Genomic DNA, 20,412 nt, shown 5'->3' on the forward strand with positions numbered 1-20,412 from the left:
ACCAAAAGGAACTATACCTATTGCTCAGGAATGGTGGAGACTAGAGAGAAAATTCCAACTGTTCTGGAGTCAGTGGAGTTGCACCTCTTAACATTTGCTAATAACTGAAGTTATTAAAGGTGGACAAAGACTCTCTTTAAGTGTTGACTCCATAATATGGCCGGCAGAAGGTGGATACCTTTATTTTTTTTGCTGAATCCAACAACATACATAAATATATATGTTCAATATTGTCTTGTAAACCTCTATAAATCTCCCAATATGGCTCTGTAAGACACAGAGGTTGTGCTTGTGACCTTATAGTGATCTTAAAGTATAGTAAGGACAGATCACTTGGTCTAATAGTAAAGCTTCCGCATGCAATCCCAGGGGCACGGTCCAAAAATCCAAGAAAGGAAGGAGCCCACACGGTATATATCAGAACGCCAGGGGATTTGTTCCAGAATACGACATATTGGCTAAATCACAGCCTTTTATGGAGTAGTAGTGGGGTACTGACCCAGGTCAAGGATGCAGCTTTGACAAATAAAATACGGTACATACTTGAGTATAAGCCGAATTTTTCAGTACAGTTTTTGTGCTGAAAAAGCCCCCCCCCCCCGGGTTATACTCGATTCAGTTTTTGTTTTGTTTTTTTGGTGGGGTGGGGGGGGGTCTATGATCAGCCACAATATCAATGTATAGAATCTCCCATAAAATAGTGGGAAATTAAAGAAGCTTTACAAAAATTTTTTTAAAAAGTTGTAAATCCCTCCTTTCCCTGGAATACATACAAAAGTAGAAAATGACTGAAAAACACATACACATTAGGTATCCCTGTGTCTGACAGCGCCTGGTCTACTGAATATAGGGGATCTACAGTGCTCCTGTTCCGTCAGGAAGGGGTTAATAGCCAGGCTGAGTTCCAAGTGGGGGGGAGAACCAGTCCTCAAGCTCAGGGAAACAGCAGACAGACAACCAAAACACCTCCTCCCCTTCCCCAGCATCTACTGCACCCAAAAACTCCGACCATTTTAATTTTTGAGATTTCCCAGTAGCTGCTGCATTTCCCCCCCTCGGCTTATACTCGAGTCAATAAGTTTTCCCAGTTTTTTGTGGTAAAATTAGGGGCCTCGGCTTATATTCGGGTGGGCTTATACTCGAGTATATATGGTATGTAAATTTTTTCCACATTTGAAATCGAATACATTTTTCCTCCATTGGGACGTCCGCTTTAATGAGGCTTTGTTGGTACTGTCTATGATAGATTATTTTTTATCTCATCTTATCATTGATCATGTAGTTGCTTGTACTTTGCTTTGCTTTCAATGTAGTCACTGCCTGGTGAGTCTCTGCTGGGCTTGTGCCTATACACAGCAGCTAACCTGAATAGACGGAGCTGCAGTACAAAGTATACGGGAGGGACAGTGGCCCGGAGTATAACTCAGACTCTGTGACACTATGCAGCTAATCTGTAGTCCGTGAACATAATTCTGCACTGATAGAGCAGAGGTATAAAGCTGCCAACCCTGACATCCAATTTATTCTTTAGTTTTCGTAGCTTCCTACAGATTTATATAATGACTTATAGAAAATGCCTAAAGCTATCCAATCTGTTTTACCGTAAAGTACGCTCAAATTATAACTTTGTATGCAAAACTAGTAGATACTCAGTACATAGGACGCATAAGAAAATTTGACAAAACACAGCCTTATAAATTGTCTTAAATTAAAGGCATCTACCACCTCCCCCAAACATATCCAGATGGTACCACCATGTTACAGAGCACATTATAGTGAAGAACATCAAACCTTTGTTCTATATAGTCCCATTTATAGATTTGGAGAAAAAAATATGGTGTTATGCAAATAAAGCAGTTGGTGCAGTGGGGGCGGTGTTTCAGTCCTGAGAGCATTGTTCTTACTGGTCAAGTAGGATGGGTGATGTCATAGCAGTGGGAGGATCAACTCTAACTGCACGGGGTGGCACAGGCAGGAAATGGTGGGGGTGTGAGTGGCAAAAGCTCCAGGGAGCTAAAGGCCTGGCCCAGTGCACCAACTGCCTCATTTGCCTAAGACTTAGTATTAGTCTACCAACCTTATAGATAAGGAATTTCCAAATCAGACCTTTCTTGGTGTTAAAGAAGATCTTGCCCCGAGCGCCACTTTTGGAAGTTAGCAATCTACAGATTAAAGGGATTCTACCATTAAAAACCTTTTTTTTCTAGGTAACACGTCAGAATAGCCTTTTCGATAGGCTATTCGTCTCCTACCTTTGGAAGTGATCTCCTCCGCGCCGTTCGTTCGAAATACCGGTTTGTACCGGTATGCTAATTAGTTCTCTCGCAGCGATGGGGGCGTCCCCCAGCGCAGGAAATGCGATGGGGGCGTCCCCATTGCTGCTCGAAAACCGACTCCAGCACCGCCTCTGTCTTCTTCTGCATCCTCCCCTTCCTTCTTTGGCTTGACGTCGGACGCCTGCGTAGCACGCTCTGTTCGGCAAACTTTGCCGAACGTACTGTGCATGCGTAAAATTGCGCAGTTCGCCGAACAGAGCGTACTGCGCATGCGTCCGACGTCAAGCCAAAGAAGGAAGGGGAGGATGCAGAAGAAGATAGAGGCGGCACTGGAGTCGGTTTTCGAGCAGCAATGGGGACGCCCCCATCGCTGCGAGAGAACTAATTAGCATACCGGTACAAACGAATGGCGTGCAAACGTAGTATTTCGGACGAATGGCGTGGCGGAGATCACTTCCAAAGGTAGGAGACAAGTAGCCTTTCTAAAGGCTATTCCGACGTGTTACCTAGAAAAAAAGTTTTTTAATGGTAGAATCCCTTTAATGCATGGTGTTTCATGAATGCCAAGCCAATATAGTTCTTCTAAGAGGAAGAGGGTCCCATCCACTGACATTACATGCCATAATAAAGAAATGAATGCCACGTATAGAAGTCTATAGAAAGTTTGTGATCAGTACATAATGTTTTTTTTTCTTTCTCTATATTGTAGTATAAAGAACGTCACTCCAAAAGTGGGCGACACAGAAACGCGTAAAGCCATTCGCCGTGCCTTTGATGTTTGGCAGAATGTAACTCCATTGACATTTGAAGAAATTCCATACAATGAGTTAGAAAATGGCAAGCGGGAAGTGGACATTACCATCATCTTTGCTTCAGGTTTCCATGGAGATAGCTCGCCGTTTGACGGAGAGGGGGGATTTTTGGCCCATGCGTATTTCCCAGGACCTGGAATAGGAGGAGATACGCATTTTGACTCGGATGAACCATGGACTTTAGGAAATCCCAATCATGATGGTAAGATTGGATACTATTCCATTTGTCCTTTACTCTATGCATGTTTTATTCAACAATTTTCTTTAAATTTATTATTCGAATTTTAACAAATTTCTTGGTGAATTTAAAGAAAAATTTGGTCCAAAATTCTAGCCGATACCAACTTTACAAGAAAACATACTGGTATGAGGGAGAAGGTTAAAAAAATAGTTCTTATCCAGAAGAAAGAAGACTGTCTCAGAAGGGCCATTTACATTCCTACCTTGTAAGTCAATGTCTCACTATAGACGGCGACTTAAGACATGACTGCCATGTAAATCGCTCTTTAGAGACAGTTTTCTTTTGGAGCAATGGCTTGCTTTTTTCATTCCCCAAAGGATATTACGTGACGTCTCCATACCTTCCTTCTTCTAGCTGGTTTTCTCCTAGAAGAGTCCATCACTTGTGTCTCCTGGCGGTCAGGGTAACATCGTAATTCTCCTCCCGACAAATTATGACTCCATATCCACCTATGTAAATGTAATTGTAAGAATCTTGACTGGTTACAAAAATTCATAAGAAACGGCAGGAAAGATTGGCACTTAATTTTCTTATTTTCCGAGAAAGAATAAAAATGGAACACTGTATAATATTGTTTTCAATTTTTCTGAAGCATCTGTCAGGCGGCATGTTGAGATGAAATGACATATGTTAGATTGGAACTTTCCTGTTCAATAAATCATCCAACATCGGAATTGTTTGAGATAATACAAAGAGTATACAGCGTGTGAGATGGTATTTCCTGCACTGCTATTTTGTTATTTTTGGTATATTGTTGCTCTTACTCAAACCCCACACAATGTTACATTGTTCTGTTATATGGCGTGAAATACTGGCCAAGATCCGGAACGGAATTTTGATACTTCTGTTTTAAGTCTCTGGTAAAACCTTGTAAAAAATAAAAGTTGTGTTTTCTAAGAGTCTTGGGGTTCCATGGGTGTATACTTATAATATAAAACACACTCAAAGGAGTTGTCCAGGATCTGGAGATTTTTGATGCCAATGACCTATCTACAGGATAGCTTATCAGTATAAGGCCTGGTTCACATCTGCTTTTGGGTTTCCATTCCGGGAGTTCACTTGGAGTGGGGGGCTTGTAGAACTTTTCTCTCCGCATGTTGCGTGTAGACACTGAGCAGAAACCACACGGACCTCATTATAGTCTATAGGGTCCACAGGTTTTCTAGGAATCCACTTTTTTAGGCATATAGGTTTCTATTTGGCAGGTCCCCAAGCGGACTCCCCAAACGGAAACCCGAATGCAGATGTGAACCAGGCCTAAGATTGGTCAGGGACAGACACCCAAACCCTCGAACTGATCAGCTGATTCAACTGCAGGAAATGGCCAAAAGCAGCTCTGCTCCTATTCAAGTGAATGGGAACGGGGCTGCAGTACCAGGCGCCACTGCTACACTGTACAGACTGGAAGATTCGACGGTGTACAGCACTCTGTATACTCTAGTGGTGGCTTCTGGAACTGCAACCCTGCTCCCATTCACTTGAACAGGAATAGGGCTGCTTATAGACTATTTAGCTTCCAGCTTCTGCATTGGCTGAACGATTCAGGTTATAGTTGTCGGACCCCGACTGATCTGATACTGTTGACCTATCCCATGGATTGTTCATCAGTATCAAAAATCTTCACTTCCTGGAGAACACCATTAAAGAGTTTGTGTTATGAGCAGAGGTCCCTCACCCAGAGCCCCCTTCTATTATACAGGGTGTATAACTTCTAGAAAGAGCAATATCTGAGGATCTACTACATGGTCCTCCCTTCATGTGAATGGTGGCAGTGCAAGAGACTTGTGTGGTTTTCCTTTGGGTGTGTTGTCTTTTTTTAGGTGTTTGCCAACTTCATGAATTTTTGAGGTTTTTTTAAAACAATTTTACAATCTAAAATAAAAGGAGTAATACTCGCCTCAACAATTCTCTACCAATCCCAGGATGATGATTGAGGATTCCTCGGTCCCCTACTGGTCTCTGTTTAGTAAGATCCAGCTTTTATATGGTGTGTTGACATGGCCACAGCAGCCATGGCTAGTTCTAGTGCGGATGCGCCAGCCCACGACTGCAGCCAGTCATAGGTAGCGGTATCGTCATGTCAAGATGTAATCGTTGTAGCCCAAGGAGCTGAACTAGGACCATGGAAGCTTCAGCACAAGTGAATAAAGTATATTAGAAAGTTTGTTATCTCAGCCTACACTATGGATTTATGGATAAAAAAAATAAGAGTTTAGTTGTACATCACTATGTGTGAAGAGGAAAGATAGGATGACAAGTAATTCACAAAATTGAATGTGTGAAATTATATTAGCCATTTGGCACTTATCCATGTGGTTAACCCTTCAGTACATGGATATCTAAATAAATGGGGGGAGTTGAAGTTATATCGAAGCCTAAGCTATGTTACGTTCTAGCTATGCTGTGTTATTGCTGCCCAAATTCAAGTTACGCCTCTGCCTCCCACCCATACAGACAGCAAGTGACAGATATGAGCAAAATGTATTTGCCAGTGCTCAACCATCTTCTTCTATCACCTGCTATCCTCAGATGGCTAGCTCTGCATTCTGAAGAACTTGGATTTCCTTTTGGGCTTCTAGTTTGTTGAAATTGGGGTGGATTTTTTGTGGACACAAAAAAAATCTAAAAAGTTACTTCACTCGCAAACTCACATCCTGAAGATGTTTCTTCAACTCTTATTGTTTTCATGTCCATTGGACTAGTTGGTAGGTGGACAAACAAATTTTACAAAATGTTCATAAAGATTTTTAAAAATCCCCAAATCCCACAACTTCTGTTCTACGGCTTCCTTGTCCCTCATGACACAACATGACCACTTATCCATTCGCTGTCTGCAGCTGTGACTGCCCTCACCCTGAGACTAGCCGAATGGCATTTCACGTTCGTTGCGAGGGACCATAAAGTAGAGACCAGCAGGGAAGCATTGGCTAGAAATGATTTGAGTTTATTATAGTGTTCTTTGCTTCTTTTTATCTTTAACCAATGCTGAGCTCTTTTGTAAAAAAAAAATGCCTTTCAATCCTTTTAAAGGGGTTATCTACTTTCTAATATTGATGGCTTATCCTTAGGACAGACCATCGGCATTCGATCTGCGCAGATCCAACACCTGGTTCCCCACCAGTCAGCTACTTCGGGACACCATGTTTTAAAGAGGACCTTTCATGTATTCAGGCACATGCGGTTTTATATACCGCTAGAAAGCTGACCCTGTTATGTGCCCCGTGCTGGAGATATGGGTGTCGTTACTGATGTCTGCCCACTGTCAGAAGAGCGTTCCTGGCAGTCTAGCTGGACTGTAAGGAATACCCCCTGACTGTACTCGTCCACAGCTCTGTACTAGGGGTGCCTTGCTCACAGTTTAGAGTCATCGCTGGGTGGTAAGAAACGCCTCCTCTGACACTACAGACCTATAGACGAGTACTGTTGGGGGAAGGGGCATTCTTCACAGCCCAGCTAGACTCTCAGGAATGCCCTTCTGACAGTGGACAGACATCGGTAAAGGCATCAATATCTCTTTCTCCAGGACACGTAATGACAAAGCCGATAATGCGCTGAATTCAGCATGCTGTTGGCTTTCTAGCTGTGTATAAAACCATACGTGCCCGGGGACATGGAAGGTCCTTTTTAAAGGGCTTATCCAGGAAAAATAAAAGTTCCCTGGTGACAGGGTCAGTCGTAACAAAATATTGTTGCTGTACTCACCCTTCTTCATTCTGGTTCTTCTCGACGGCCCAGCGGCCTGTGTCCACTCAGAGTTGGATGTAGACAGCTATGGGCTATGTTCTTGTTAGGGTGATAGGCCCCCTTACCCCCTGGGCCCTTGTGCAGGTTGCACCAGTGATATGTCCGTCCATGATGTCACTGACTACAGATTATCCTAATCACTAAGGCCTGTGGTTAGTTGTAGCCGTATTTGGGCCACCAATGAGAACTGGAGCCCCCGGGACAAAAGAGGGACAAGAAGGGTTGAGTGTAGCTGCATTTTTGTTTATATGACTGCTCTTGTCATCAGGAAACTTTAAGCTAATTCCTTTAAGAAAATACTTCATGCCTTCATTTCTCTACCAATGTAGGGGTTTGAAGTTGCCATTTCATGATGGTCATGGCCATCCTTCCGCTGTTCCTTTAGCTTGGTCTAATGTTACTTTGAATACTTAGAAGATCTGAAGCTTGCTTTTGTCTTTGTATCCCATTGCCTCCACCCATTTGATTGGTCTTGAACTGATGTAATACATGAAAAACCAACACAAACAAGTTACAATAAAGATCTAAAAATGTTTGCCAGCTTCTATTTTGCTGCCGACAGATCTTGAAAGCTGACAAGTGAAAATCTATTTTTTGCATGCATAAATGACTCTTTGTCTAATTTCTACAGGCAAAAATACTTGGCTTAGAATCTAAGATGTTTACTTCAATGCTTCCTTTGATAGATAGTAGCAAATGTGCAGGAAATGATGCCAGAGCCAGAAATAATAGCTACTGTCTTAGACTCTTCTGCAATTGTTTTCACAATAAAAGTAAAAGGGATTCTTCTAAATGTTGACTATAGAAGCAATGGGTGGTGGGTTTAAGACACTCAGAAGATGGAGCCAAGGGGCATGGTGAAATGACTTAAAGGAACACACTCTAAATGTAAAAATACATTCTAAAAGTAAAGATTTTTAGCTGGACTCAGTCATTCTGCACCACTTTCTATGTGATCCTAATACACAGTTGTGTACAAATCCTATAGAGATAAACGCGTCATTCTCCTACTGATCAGCTCGAATCTTTGATTGGAGAATGACTAAGGAGAGAGGCTGAACTAAGGCTAGAGCTTAAAGAGGTTGTTAAATAGACATAAACATGTTTAAGTTTGTAGACAAAGTTCAATATTTTTGCAAATAGAAATTGTTTTAAAAAGTTGCAGAGTTTTATAGATTTCCTCTAACCATCTTAGTGGTAACATCTTATGTCTTGATCAGTTGCCAATGGATATGACCATGAATGCAGGAACTTTTCTATGCTCTGAGACTTCTCCGCAACCCTAATCATGTTTTCGTCTTAGGGAGCGTTCACACTACTGTCGGTGTCTGACAGCTAGTGTCCGCTGCTAATGTCCGTGAAAAATCTTGTGCGGACATTAGCATCAGACACTAGCTGTGTCCGTGACATTTTGCATTGATTTAAATGGACATCCGGTGCGTTCTTTTACTGTCCGTGTCCGTCCTTAAGTGTCCGTTCCCAAAGATGTCTGACTTTTCAAGCGATGGTAGTGTAAATGCTCCCTTAGTGGTTGGGTTTAGAGATGAGTGAGTAGTGAAATATTCGAGATTCAATATTCGGTTCGAGTAGAGCCTCAATATTCGACTACTTGATCGAATATCGAATTCCATTATAGTCTATGGGAAAAATGCTCATTTCAGGGGAAACCACTATTTGACTAACGAGAGTCACTAAGTCCACGAGTAGCAGGAGGAGAGTGTTTAGGAGGAACGCTGTGCAGTTAAAGCACATGGACCCCATAGACTATAACGGGGTCCGTGGGCTTGCAGCGCACTGCCCGCATGAATGATTTGCGTGTGCAGTGCGCGGCAAGCACACGGACCCCATTATAGTTTATGGGGTCCATTCGCTTTAACTGCACAGCGCTTGCAGTTGCGCTGATATTCCGTTTGGGGGGGACTCCTTCCGGAAGGGACACAAGCGCTAATGTGAACCAGCCCTAAAAGCAGAGTGGAAGGAGTGGGACACGGCGAAGGGAGAATGATAGATCCGCTATACACTTTATAGGATTCAGCCAATCAACGCTGGTTCTGCAGGAGGGATGCTGCAATACTATCCTCGGGTCTATCATTCTCCCTGTGCCATGTCCTACTCCTTCCACTTTGCTTTTAGGCCCGCATTCACATTAGCACTTGCCTCCCCGGGAAGGAGTCCTCAGGAGGACCCCCCAACGGAATATCAGTGCAATTGCAAGCACTGGACAGTTAAGCACACGGACCCCATAGCATATAATGGGCTCCGTGTGCTTGCCGCGCACTGCCCGCGAATGTGAACTAGCCCTTACTCATCCTGCAGAATCAGCATAGACTCCGTCTCGTCACGGACGAGCCTCCGGCAGAACCAGCATTGATTGGCCGAATGCTGTACACTGTATAACATTCGGCCAATCAACGCTGGTTTTGTATCGAATCTTTACTGCGAATAGGAGTAGTATTCGATCGAGTACTAGTATTTCGAATACTGTAGTATTCAATCGAATACTTACTCGATTGAATACTACTCGCTCATCTCTAGTCGGGTTATCTTATCACGCAGGAACATAACCCGGACACAATAAGCCTCCACCTTGTCTGTGGATAATGTGAACTAGCACATAACCTCTTCTTCCTACAAAGGTGAATGGAGGGTGATACCATCTCTCCTCTAAGAAATTGGGTGCAGAGATAAACAGTACTTCATCCCCATAGGGAGATTTGACTTAGACTAAATTCACATCTGTATCTCTGTCTCCATTTGCAATTTCCATCAAAGTGCGTATCAGTAAAACAAACAAACAAAAAAAACACCCAATGGACCCCATTTTAATAAAAAGGGTCCCTCAGGATCATTTGGTGTCCCTAGTTCAGGGATCCATTACTGTCTGTTTTTCCATTCCCAGGAGCAGAAGAATGGACAGGACAGTACAGATGTGAACAAAGCGTTATCATGCGTTACATAGGATATGATAGTTCTCTATATACCATGCATGGTTGTGTCCTACCATCATAAGATAGTAAGGATCTTACAAAGTATTCTCCATTGGTGGTCACTGTCCAGTTTATATGTAGGTGTGATCTTCTTTACCATTCCTCTTTGTTAGAAATGTCCAGATATCTGTGTCACAAGACAGAACTGTAACTTCTCAAAACAATATCATTTTGCGGTATTGTATCACAACGTGATATGCTATATCTGTCTATGTCTGGCCCCCTAGTGGTTGCATTGTGCATTGCAGCCCTTCAAGGTTTCTGTTGCAATATTGTGTTAAATAGGTTTCATGAAATATAGGAGCCTATTACCAAATTTGATCTTTTGTAGCTTGCACCACTCGTTATGTCGTAAGCCATTACACAACAAAGTCCTCCGTTTCGATGCTTTTCTAAAGTCCAGTGCTCTTTGTCGCTGTAATTCGCTCACTTTGAGCACAATATTTGCCTCTTGATGTCACAGTTTCATGGCTGGTTACAGTCTAATGCATTTTAATTGCTTCACTCCTATGATGTGCTGACAACTTTTGCTCCCAGTAGAATGAATACTCAGAATCATTTTTTCCTTAACAACGAGCACATTTTCTGTTGATGAAACATGGCGAGTACGCTTTAATTACTTGATTGCCAATCATCTGAAAACTGGTAATTACCCCGAGGTTTTCAGGACAGTTTTTTTGATTACAAGCACTTCAGTTCATTCACCTGGGCATAAGTGCCTATCTCTCTACTTCAACTACCAATTTCGCGTTCAGCTTATTTTCTCCCCGTACGTCAAAGTTAATTTCTTACCGATGGGGAACGAAACATCCTCACAATCTGCCATATGGTCAAAGAAGCCTTAAAGGGACACAATATACATGACTACCAATTTTACAACCTTCGTGTCAGGATGAAAGGAATCCAGGAGACTTCACAATATGAACAAAGTCATCATGTTATTTTCTCCGGATTGTAAATCACTTTGTTCTTTAGCTTTATAATTTGGGGAATAAGGAATATCTCAACTTGCCCCATGTGGAAGAAACACCAATGCAAAAAACAGGGATCTTAACCTAAAAGGGTTATCCACTTTCTTATACTGATGGCCTATCCTTATATTAGTTTTTTTGGGGTATTGCAGTTATCCCATGGAAGTCTTTGGGGCAGCGCCTCTACACATTGTATCTCATGTGAGCAGCGTGGCTTCTAGCACGTGAACATTGCCAGGGGCCATACTGTCCTGGAGCAGATGATTTGCAGGGTGCTGGGTATCAGACCCTTGCAGATCTAATAAGCCATCTAAGGATACCTCAACTATATGAGAAAGTGGATAAACCCTTTAACCATCTGCTGTTCACAGTCTAGATTCAGTTTAACAATTGCTCAGTTGGGACATCCCATCTAGGCAATTCACCCACCCTACATGTGAATGTCCAACACAAACAAGGTTGGGGGGATATTGTCACTCCATAGGGAGAGAACCACCATTTAGGTGTCAGGAGTCTTATTAAGCCATGAGCGCTCCACTATGCAAAGGAACATGGGAAGAATATTCAAATCTGACTTCCATGATGTAATTAGAAAGCCAGTGCCTCAAGTATGCATACCAATAGAGGGCGCTGACTGAGAATGTGCAAGTCTATCTTCCATGATGTAATTAGGAAGACAGAGTCTCAGGCAAGCAATCAGCTTGGCGCAGAGAGGACTGACCTGGCAGAGGTGAGAGGCTTAGACAGGGTTGAGGGGATATCGTCACTCCGTAGGGAGAGAACCAACATTTAGTTGTGTGGAGTCTTATTAAGCCATGAGTGCTCCACCGTGCTTCTCTGCACCAAGCTGATGAGATGCAACACATCGAAACAGCTGTCCTTGGCTGAGAGTCTGAACCTGGTATAATCCCAACATCATTGCAAACAAAGGCCTCTGAGAAGGTCGGCATGATGTTAAAGGGAGCGCCCTCTATTGGTTTGCTTGCCTGAGACTCTGTCTTCCTAATTACATTATGGAAGATAGACTTGCACATTCTCAGTGAGCGCCCTCTATTGGTGTGCATGACTGAGGCACTGGCTTCCTAATTACATCATGGAAGTCAGATTTGCATATTCTTCCCATACACCACAAAAAAAGCAGCTTACAGAGGGTGGGCTGGCCCCAGTTTTCAACCTTTGCATTGCAGACTTGAGGATAGGTCATCATTATCATTTGTCTGGAAAACCCCTTTAAATGAGTTGTGCTGTTATGGGAACTTATCCTTTATCCACAGGACTGAGGATTGGAGTTCAATCACTGGGGGCCCGATCGCTCCCCAATTAATCTGGAAAATGGGGATCAAAAGTCCTCCTAAGGCCTCCTTGTGAATGAAGCGCCAGTGCACTTGTATGACCGGTGCCCCATTCACTTCTAAAGGGCTGTGGGCGCTTTCGGAGATAACAGTCCGATTGGCCCCATAGAAGTGATTGGAGATTTGATCAAACAAGCACATTGGTGCTCCATTCCTACGGGAGCCTAAGAGGGTCTTTCAGTTCCCTGTCCTCCTGGTCATTTGGGGGCCCAGCGATTGGAGATCATGTCGTCAGTGCTCAGTCTCTTATCTCCTGTCCTGTGCATAGGGGATTTCTATAAAGACACAACCCTTTAAAGATTAAACACAGAAGAATACGGTTATTGAAGATGTACCATAAAATATTTGTATCATCCCGCTGTACATGCGGTTATTTATTCATGTTTTCTGTGGGTTTATATTAATATATTATTCCTTTCTATATATTCCATCCATTATTTAGCCCTCCATCTGTAACAGTTAGAGAGTGTTTGGATCCATGTGTAGGTTTAAGTTGACTCACATTGGTGTGATTAGGTGCCTATGGATTGGTTAACATGTATATACTGTATAAGAAGTACACAGAAATCTATGAGTAAGAACATATACGGTAATATGTTCAAAACACCTTAATGGACATTTGTTTCCATCCTCTCATCCCTGAAGCCCTGCGGCTTCTAATTCCATTGGATTTAATCCCCTTTAAACAAGTGACTGTCTCCCGGATGACTGTCTTCACGTCTGTATATTATGTACTGTGCTCGTCCATACAGTTTAGTCTATACCATGAAATAAAAATGAATAGTTTGTTCCATCTTCTTCTAGTTCATGGGATTGTGTTGGTCCCGGTGGCCAGCTCTGCCTTATAAGGTCTTGTAAACCCCATTGTATCAGTAATGTGTGGTCAGTTGGTAGTTTATATAGGAATTCCAATGGCTTCTGGTGTCAGTTTCTGGGACTTGTTAGCTTCTTCAGACATAGCAATAAGACAAGCCGTGTGTGTGTTTTGTACATGCCCGACTTTCAATGACATGATATACTTTACCTATACGACACTGAATCCTTACAGATAAGAATAACATTAACATGGCTGAATACAAGACGCTATTAATAGGATTTATCTGGCCAACGCCAAGTGCTGCAGCTCTGCTAGAAGAGTCTGGGCAAGGACTTCCTTCCTGAAGGAATCCCACAATTCTTTTCTTCTAAGAAGTATATATACAATAGCACCTGGAGGAAGCCGGAGCCGTTCCCATTATTGCTGCCCTGTGCCCTATTTTATTACAGTTTCCAGGGAAATTAGTATTGGAGTATTGGTCATATATCCGGGATCAGAGTTACTTTCTCATGAAGCTTTAAAGGGCAAGTGTCGTGATACTTTATATTTTGCCATTATGTAGGGAAGAGTTTGCTGAACCTTTTTGTAATATACTTTATTAGCCTAGAACACGTCCTTGTAGCAGAAAACAAATTGTAAAGTTCTCCGTAGATCCGCTCTAAGGGAGGGTTCACACGATGTCCTTTGGCTCGTAATCTGGCACGTAGACGCCGCGGGAGCTTTTGCGGGCCGTATACGCTCCCATTGATTTCAATGGGAGCCGGGATCGTATACGTGGCGCTTTTTTGCGGCCGCAAAATAGCGCCGCATATACGATCCCGGCTCCCATTGAAATCAATGGGAGCATATACGGCCCGCAAAAGCTCCCGTGGCGTAGACGTGCCAGATTACGAGCCAAAAGACATCGTGTGAACCCTTCCTATGTATTGTTAGGGAGCTATGTCTCATATTCTACCTGTATTGCCAGCATGTACAGATAAAATAATTGCCAAGATGGGGTGGGGTCACTTTAAATTAGGCTAGTTTCTATAATGGGATCTGCCTGGGTACCACCAGTTTTATACTGAAACCAGCAAAGAAAAAAGTCCTTCATTGAGGACTTTTCTCTTCATCGAGTCTAAGGGGACTCCGACTTAGATGTGAACGAAGCCTAACATAGAATTACCCTTCATGAATTGAATATAACATACACCCTACTGGGAGTAGAGGAGTCTACTGTGGAGATCGCTGCCCAATATGTGTCCACCTGCCACCAAATGAGGGGAAGATGAGACCCCAAGGACTATTATACCCCTTTATCACCCTACCTAACCAAAAAATGCCCACCCATACCCACATGTCCCAAACAAGAATGAAGAGACCCCAAGGACTACTGTACCTCCAAACCACCCACCCCACACACACCCCCGCCCCCAACCACACTCTTTGCTTTGGCAATGTCAAGTGTATATTCGATCTTGCCAATAAAGCCTTTTGACTTGACTTGTCCGCAGGCCTTATTTAAATCAGACTGAATATTAGATATACTGTATACGTTCTGAATTCTCTTCTATGGGTATATTAAATGTATTTTCCCAATTAGGAATACATTATATAATAAGGTACAAAAGTATAAATGAGTCCTCTGGGAATATATATTGTGTATATTTACCTCTGAAGAAATGTAGTACTACTGTACATATAGTGCGTTACTTACAGTGGTTTTACATTTTGGGCCTCATATGGGGATAATACTTCAATGTAAATCACATACTGATGTCGCCGCTGTGCTGAAAACTGTCAACAAGTAGGTAAATTATTGCTGATAGGGGGCAAGCATCATGTTAGATACTTATATTTGGCATTTAGGTTCCAGAAGTTCCGTTCACCAGATGGAGGTCATACCCGTGCCCATTTGACCTTCTTTTTAGTGTCTATAATAGACTGGTCGACCATGTAGAGGCTTCCTGCGAAAAACAAAATTCCTGCGCAGTAGGTTTTTCTTGTGTCTTCGGAGTCGATCGACAGTATATGCCATTTTATAGTTCTATGGGTGCTTCAGAAACAGTATACCGTATATACTCAAGTATAAGCCGAATTTTTCAGCCCAGTCTTTGTGCTTACGCTAGGTTCACACCTGCGTTTGGGGTCTCCGTTCTATGGTTTCCGTCTTCTGCATGCCAGAAGACGGAAACCATAGACCGGGTCCGGCCGTGCGCGGCGGTGAGCGTTTTAGGCTCTCCGCCGCGAAACCGGATTTTTTTATCCGGACACAGAGTACTGCATGTCCGACTCTGTGTCCGGATTATAAAACCCGGTTTCGCGGCGGAGAGCCTAAAACGCTCACCGCCGCGCACGGCCGGACATCTCTCTCACCCATTCAAATGAATGGGTGAGAGAGACTCCTGCAGGTTTCCGTATCCTGCCTGTGTTTTAGGCAGGAAACGGAAACCTAAGTACGGAGTGCCGGGCCGCAGATGTGAACGAGCCCTGAGTCTTTTATTTGGGTCGGCTTATACTCGAGTATATACGGTAGCTCAGAGTTATGCTGTTTCCATAAAGCGGTCGTGGTCAGGTAAGTAGAGTGGCATGGAGGCTTGGGGTCTCATTCACTCCTGCTCTCATTCTGTTGTTGTTCCTACCATCTTGGAGAACTAAGCACAGATCTGTGGATGTAGGCTTACTCCAATCCTTGTGTCTCTTCATGTAATCCCAGGCAGACTGGATGATATTAGGATCAGGGCTTTGGTCATCACTTCCAGGACTTCTCCTCCAAAGTGCGCTCACACCAAATATTAATGGACTTTTAGATTTATCTTTTGTTTATTCACTTAATTTTGTTAACTCACAAAAATAAAGCAATTGACTCGATTATAGAATCGGCTTTATCAGCAAACTCCAATTAGCTGAACTGATTGTCTTTCCAGCACTTAGTAAATCACTTGTCCTATCTCACAGGTCCGTGGTTATGCAAACACTGTGTAAACAATGGAAGGAATAAGGTCACGTAGCAGGCAAACAAAGCAGCATTTCTAAAGCAATATATTTAGGAAAAGTCTTCAATTTACATAAGCTACCAGTATAGATAGGATCCGTGAGATGGACAACCCCTTTAATATATATAACACTGTTATTTAGGCATTTAATGACTACATTATCTTAGGACCGTATGCGTTATTTTGCTAGAAACATACAGGTATAACCATAGATGTTCAATATCAGTGGTATCGGTGAACCCTGAAATATAGGGAGTCAGGTCGGTAAATGCAAAAAAACATGGCTGCTTGTAGTACAGAAGAATCAATGACTCACTTGCTGTTTGGCTTGTTTTACTCTACTAAACTGTCGTATATCAAATCTGTCCTAGCCCGTATAATAACTTACATGGTTAATGTGCATCTCCTGTCAGGTAGTCGATCGCGTTGCGTCACGTGTCCATCATACATCTAGACAGACCTGAATGTGATTTTTGTCTGTCTGATTTCCTATTAATGTAAACAATTAGTAACAATGTAACCGATCGATCGTTAACCCCTGCACACCTGTTGTACAATTACCATAGAAATGATTTCTTCCCGCTGCGCCTTCTACTAATGAAGTATTATCTGCATTGTTTATGAGGATGTAATTACATTATTGACTACAATCTTCGACTAAAATGTTCTCATTTATTTTGTTCCACAGGAAATGACCTATTTCTGGTCGCAGTACATGAACTGGGTCACGCTTTAGGATTGGAACATTCCAACGACCCCACTGCAATCATGGCCCCTTTTTACCAGTATATGGAAACCGACAACTTCAAGCTACCTACTGATGATTTACAGGGAATTCAGAAAATATATGGTAAGACCCAATGCTATATACTGTCTATATACAGTGTTGTAGTTACATTGTGCATATACTGCCCTTGAGATACCGAAGATGGGGCATTCAGGCAAAAGTAGACCCGAGACTGGAGGGATTGCTTGTGTAAATGCTTAAAATGACTAGGACTTTGTATATTATATTTGGAATTATTGTATTTTATTTTATTTTATGTGCAAACCAGTGATGATCAACCCTACAGTATATTATGGAGGACTCTGATACCAGAATATGATACCAGAATATGGTTTCTGTAAAACATGGTCTCTTAAAAAATTAGCTCTCTCAAGAAGGAGTGGACTTTGCTGCAGGGAGATTTCCAGATTTCAGCCCCCAGTGTGGTCACAGATGGGCAATGGTGGCACTGGTAGAGAAGTAGTGTGTCTGGTACAGAGCTGAGAGTTGTCACCTGGAGATCGGTGAGGGAGCTAGAGGATGAGATGGAAATATAGTCAAGTTTGGTCAGAACAAGAGTAGAGCAATAGACATCAAGAGGCAATATGAAAGTGATATTCAGGAACAAAGCCAAGGTCAGGAGAGTCAGCCAGGAGTTCAACAATACTCTAGCAAATAAGACATGAGTTACAACAAGCAAGACATGACAAAACGATAGTTCTTTATGCCAATTAGATCAGGAGTAGAGATGAGCGAGTAGTACTCGATCGAGTAGGTATTCGATCGAATGCTACGGTATTCGAAATACTCGTACTCAATCGAGTACCACTCGCTGTTCGAATGTAAAAGTTCGATGCAGAACCGGCATTGATTGGCTGAATGCTATACAGTCGGCCAATCAATGCTGGTTCTTCTCCTATCTTTAGAAGTCTTCTCCGTGCAGCGTCCCCACGGCGTCTTCCGGCTCTTCATTCACTCTGCCAGGCATCGGCTTGTAGTGCGGACATGCGCAGTCGGCTCTGCCCAGGCCCGATGCCTGACAGAGTGAATGAAGAGCCGGAAGACGCGGCGGGGACACTGCACGGAGAAGACTTCTCGGAGGATCCAGCCCGATCCTCACTCGTGGACTTGGTAAGTATAATTTGATCGAACGTTGCCTACCCCTGAAACAAGCATTTTCCCCCCATAGACTATAATAGGATTCGATATTCGATTCGAGTAGTCGAATATTGAGGGACTACTCGAAACGAATATCGAACCTCGAACATTTTACTGTTCGCTCATCTCTAATCAGGAGGCATCTGAAGGGTCTGTGATAACATTTTGCACTGAAACAGGACTGGTCAGACAGAAGCTGTAAAGCTCCTCTGACTCATTAGAAGAACCAGTGATTATATCCCTATGAAAGTAAATATGTAACAAATTATACGTCTAATTAATTATTCAGTATCACTAATTATATAAGTAAATATATAACAAACTATACATCTTAATTAAAATTAATCATTTTATTTTGAAGCAGGAGTCAGAGTCTCAATCTGACTTCACCCACAACTGGCCCTGACCTCGACCCCTACTCTGACTCAGACTCCACGACCCGGAAAACTCCTTTACCTCAGACTGAAATAGTCACAAATTTGCCTCTGCTACGTCCTTTCTACGTGTGATTTTCCTCCAGACACTGGAAAAACAGAATGGTTTGTTTGGCCTGTGTGTAGGAGTCTCAAGTATCGGGATGCATTTCTTATGGGAGCCATGGCTGGTGATATCATCTGGTACAGATAGTCCTGGATTCTTGATCATTTGGTCCACGCTTTATTTCCCAGTAAAATGTATAACATTTCCAGCTGACTGTGTATCCTGTGTCTAATAATTTTCTCAAGTGTTGATGCATTACGGTCTGTTACCAAATAGTGTTACTCTGTATTACATGGGACATATCTCCCCCGTGCTCCATGCTAATCCTGCACTTCCTAGAACTGGACCACTGAGGGTCATTGATACGCTGTTTGTTGACCGTTTTTAAGAGGAAACACTACTCTGGCCACAAGCTGTAATGCCGTCCCTTGGGACACAGCTGGATGTGCTTTGAGATTGGCCCTAGCCGTGGGCGTGCAAGGGAATGCAATGTACTTTGCTTAATAGATGTATGATGAAGATTTGCTGAAAACACATCACCTCTTATTAATATCCTCCATTATCATAACTTACCTTGCGTTTTGTAGAAAACTCAGCATTCTCGCACAGTCACTTTTTGATGAGCCAGTGGATTTCGTGAGATTCACATTCATGAGAGTCATTTTTAAAAGGTTGGCATCTGTACACTTGGAGAAAAAATGGCTGCTGTCATCTATTTCTGCTGACAGGTCACTTGCGACTAAGAATATACTACTGTTTCCAGGACCAAGAGATGGCGCATTGATATTAGTATCAGTGATTGGATCATTGGCAAGAATAGAGCTGATCCGGAGAGTTGTAATGTGCAGGAATATTAGAAATTAGAAATTTTCATCCAGATAAGAGGAATAAACAAATGTCATTTGGCTCATTTTCATGGGATAGGTTTTATTTGCAAATTTGATTTGACGTCCCCTTTTTTTTACTGAGGGGGATGAGGTAGAATAAAAGTAGAATTCATACCATACACTATATAGCACCCACCAGACTATAGTCTATTCCAATCCAATGAATCTAGGATTTGCTAACCTGCAGAATATCATTGGAAGGAATCCATTTATTGCATTAAGCTAAAAGCTCTTTTACTCAGCCTTGTTTAGACCAGAACACGTTCCATACGATGGTCCTATACAGCAACATTTGAGTACAGGGCAGTAGATTGGGTAGTAGACCTTCTGTCAGGATGAAACTCATTCCTTCATAAAGCACTTCTTAGGAACCTGATGCAGCAGACGCGGACAGTTAGTCCTGGGCAACCAGAATCCCCAAACACCAAGGCCAAAAACAGTCCTGAATGTACAATGCTCTCATAACCAGAGCGGAACCAGGCCCCAGAGGTCTTCGCCAGAGCTCCTGATGGTGGCTTTGGACTTGGTAAATTCTGGGACCCAGAACCGCAACTGCCCAGAGAGGGCCACACACTCACCAAACCCCAAGTAGCAGAGGACCCAGAAAACCCAGTAACACTAACCTCAGCAGATGAGGAAATGGAGGAGTTGGTCAATAGGAGGTAGCGGAAGCACTGCAGGAAGGTCGTACAGGCCAAGTCAGTACACAGGAGGTCTCATAGGTTTCAGGGATAGCCAAGACAAAGTCAATCAAGCCGGGTCGGTACACAGGTCACAAGGTAGCAAGAGGGAGCAAATGCGAGGTCAAACAGGAGTAGTCAGGAAGCAAGCCAAGGTCATCCATAGGAGGTCAGAAGGTATCCAAATTGAGAAGTCAAAGAGAGGTAGTCGGGAAGGCAAGCCAAGGTCAAAAAATGGGAACACAGAGGAGACATAGAAGGTTAAG

General features: G+C 42.8%; 1 protein-coding gene across 2 annotated transcripts in view; it reads left to right on the forward strand.

Annotated features, from left to right (window-relative positions):
• The window catches only part of MMP16 (matrix metallopeptidase 16), a 151,466-nt gene that overhangs the window by 100,996 nt on the left and 30,058 nt on the right, over positions 1-20,412 (forward strand). For both annotated transcript variants that reach the window (XM_075270314.1, XM_075270315.1), the window contains 2 exons: positions 2,986-3,290; positions 16,864-17,025. In XM_075270314.1, coding sequence (XP_075126415.1) covers positions 2,986-3,290; positions 16,864-17,025 — 467 coding nt within the window. The remainder of the gene's footprint in view (positions 1-2,985; positions 3,291-16,863; positions 17,026-20,412) is intronic.

Source organism: Leptodactylus fuscus, chromosome 4, assembly GCF_031893055.1.
Source record: "Leptodactylus fuscus isolate aLepFus1 chromosome 4, aLepFus1.hap2, whole genome shotgun sequence".
NCBI lineage: Eukaryota > Metazoa > Chordata > Amphibia > Anura > Leptodactylidae > Leptodactylus > Leptodactylus fuscus.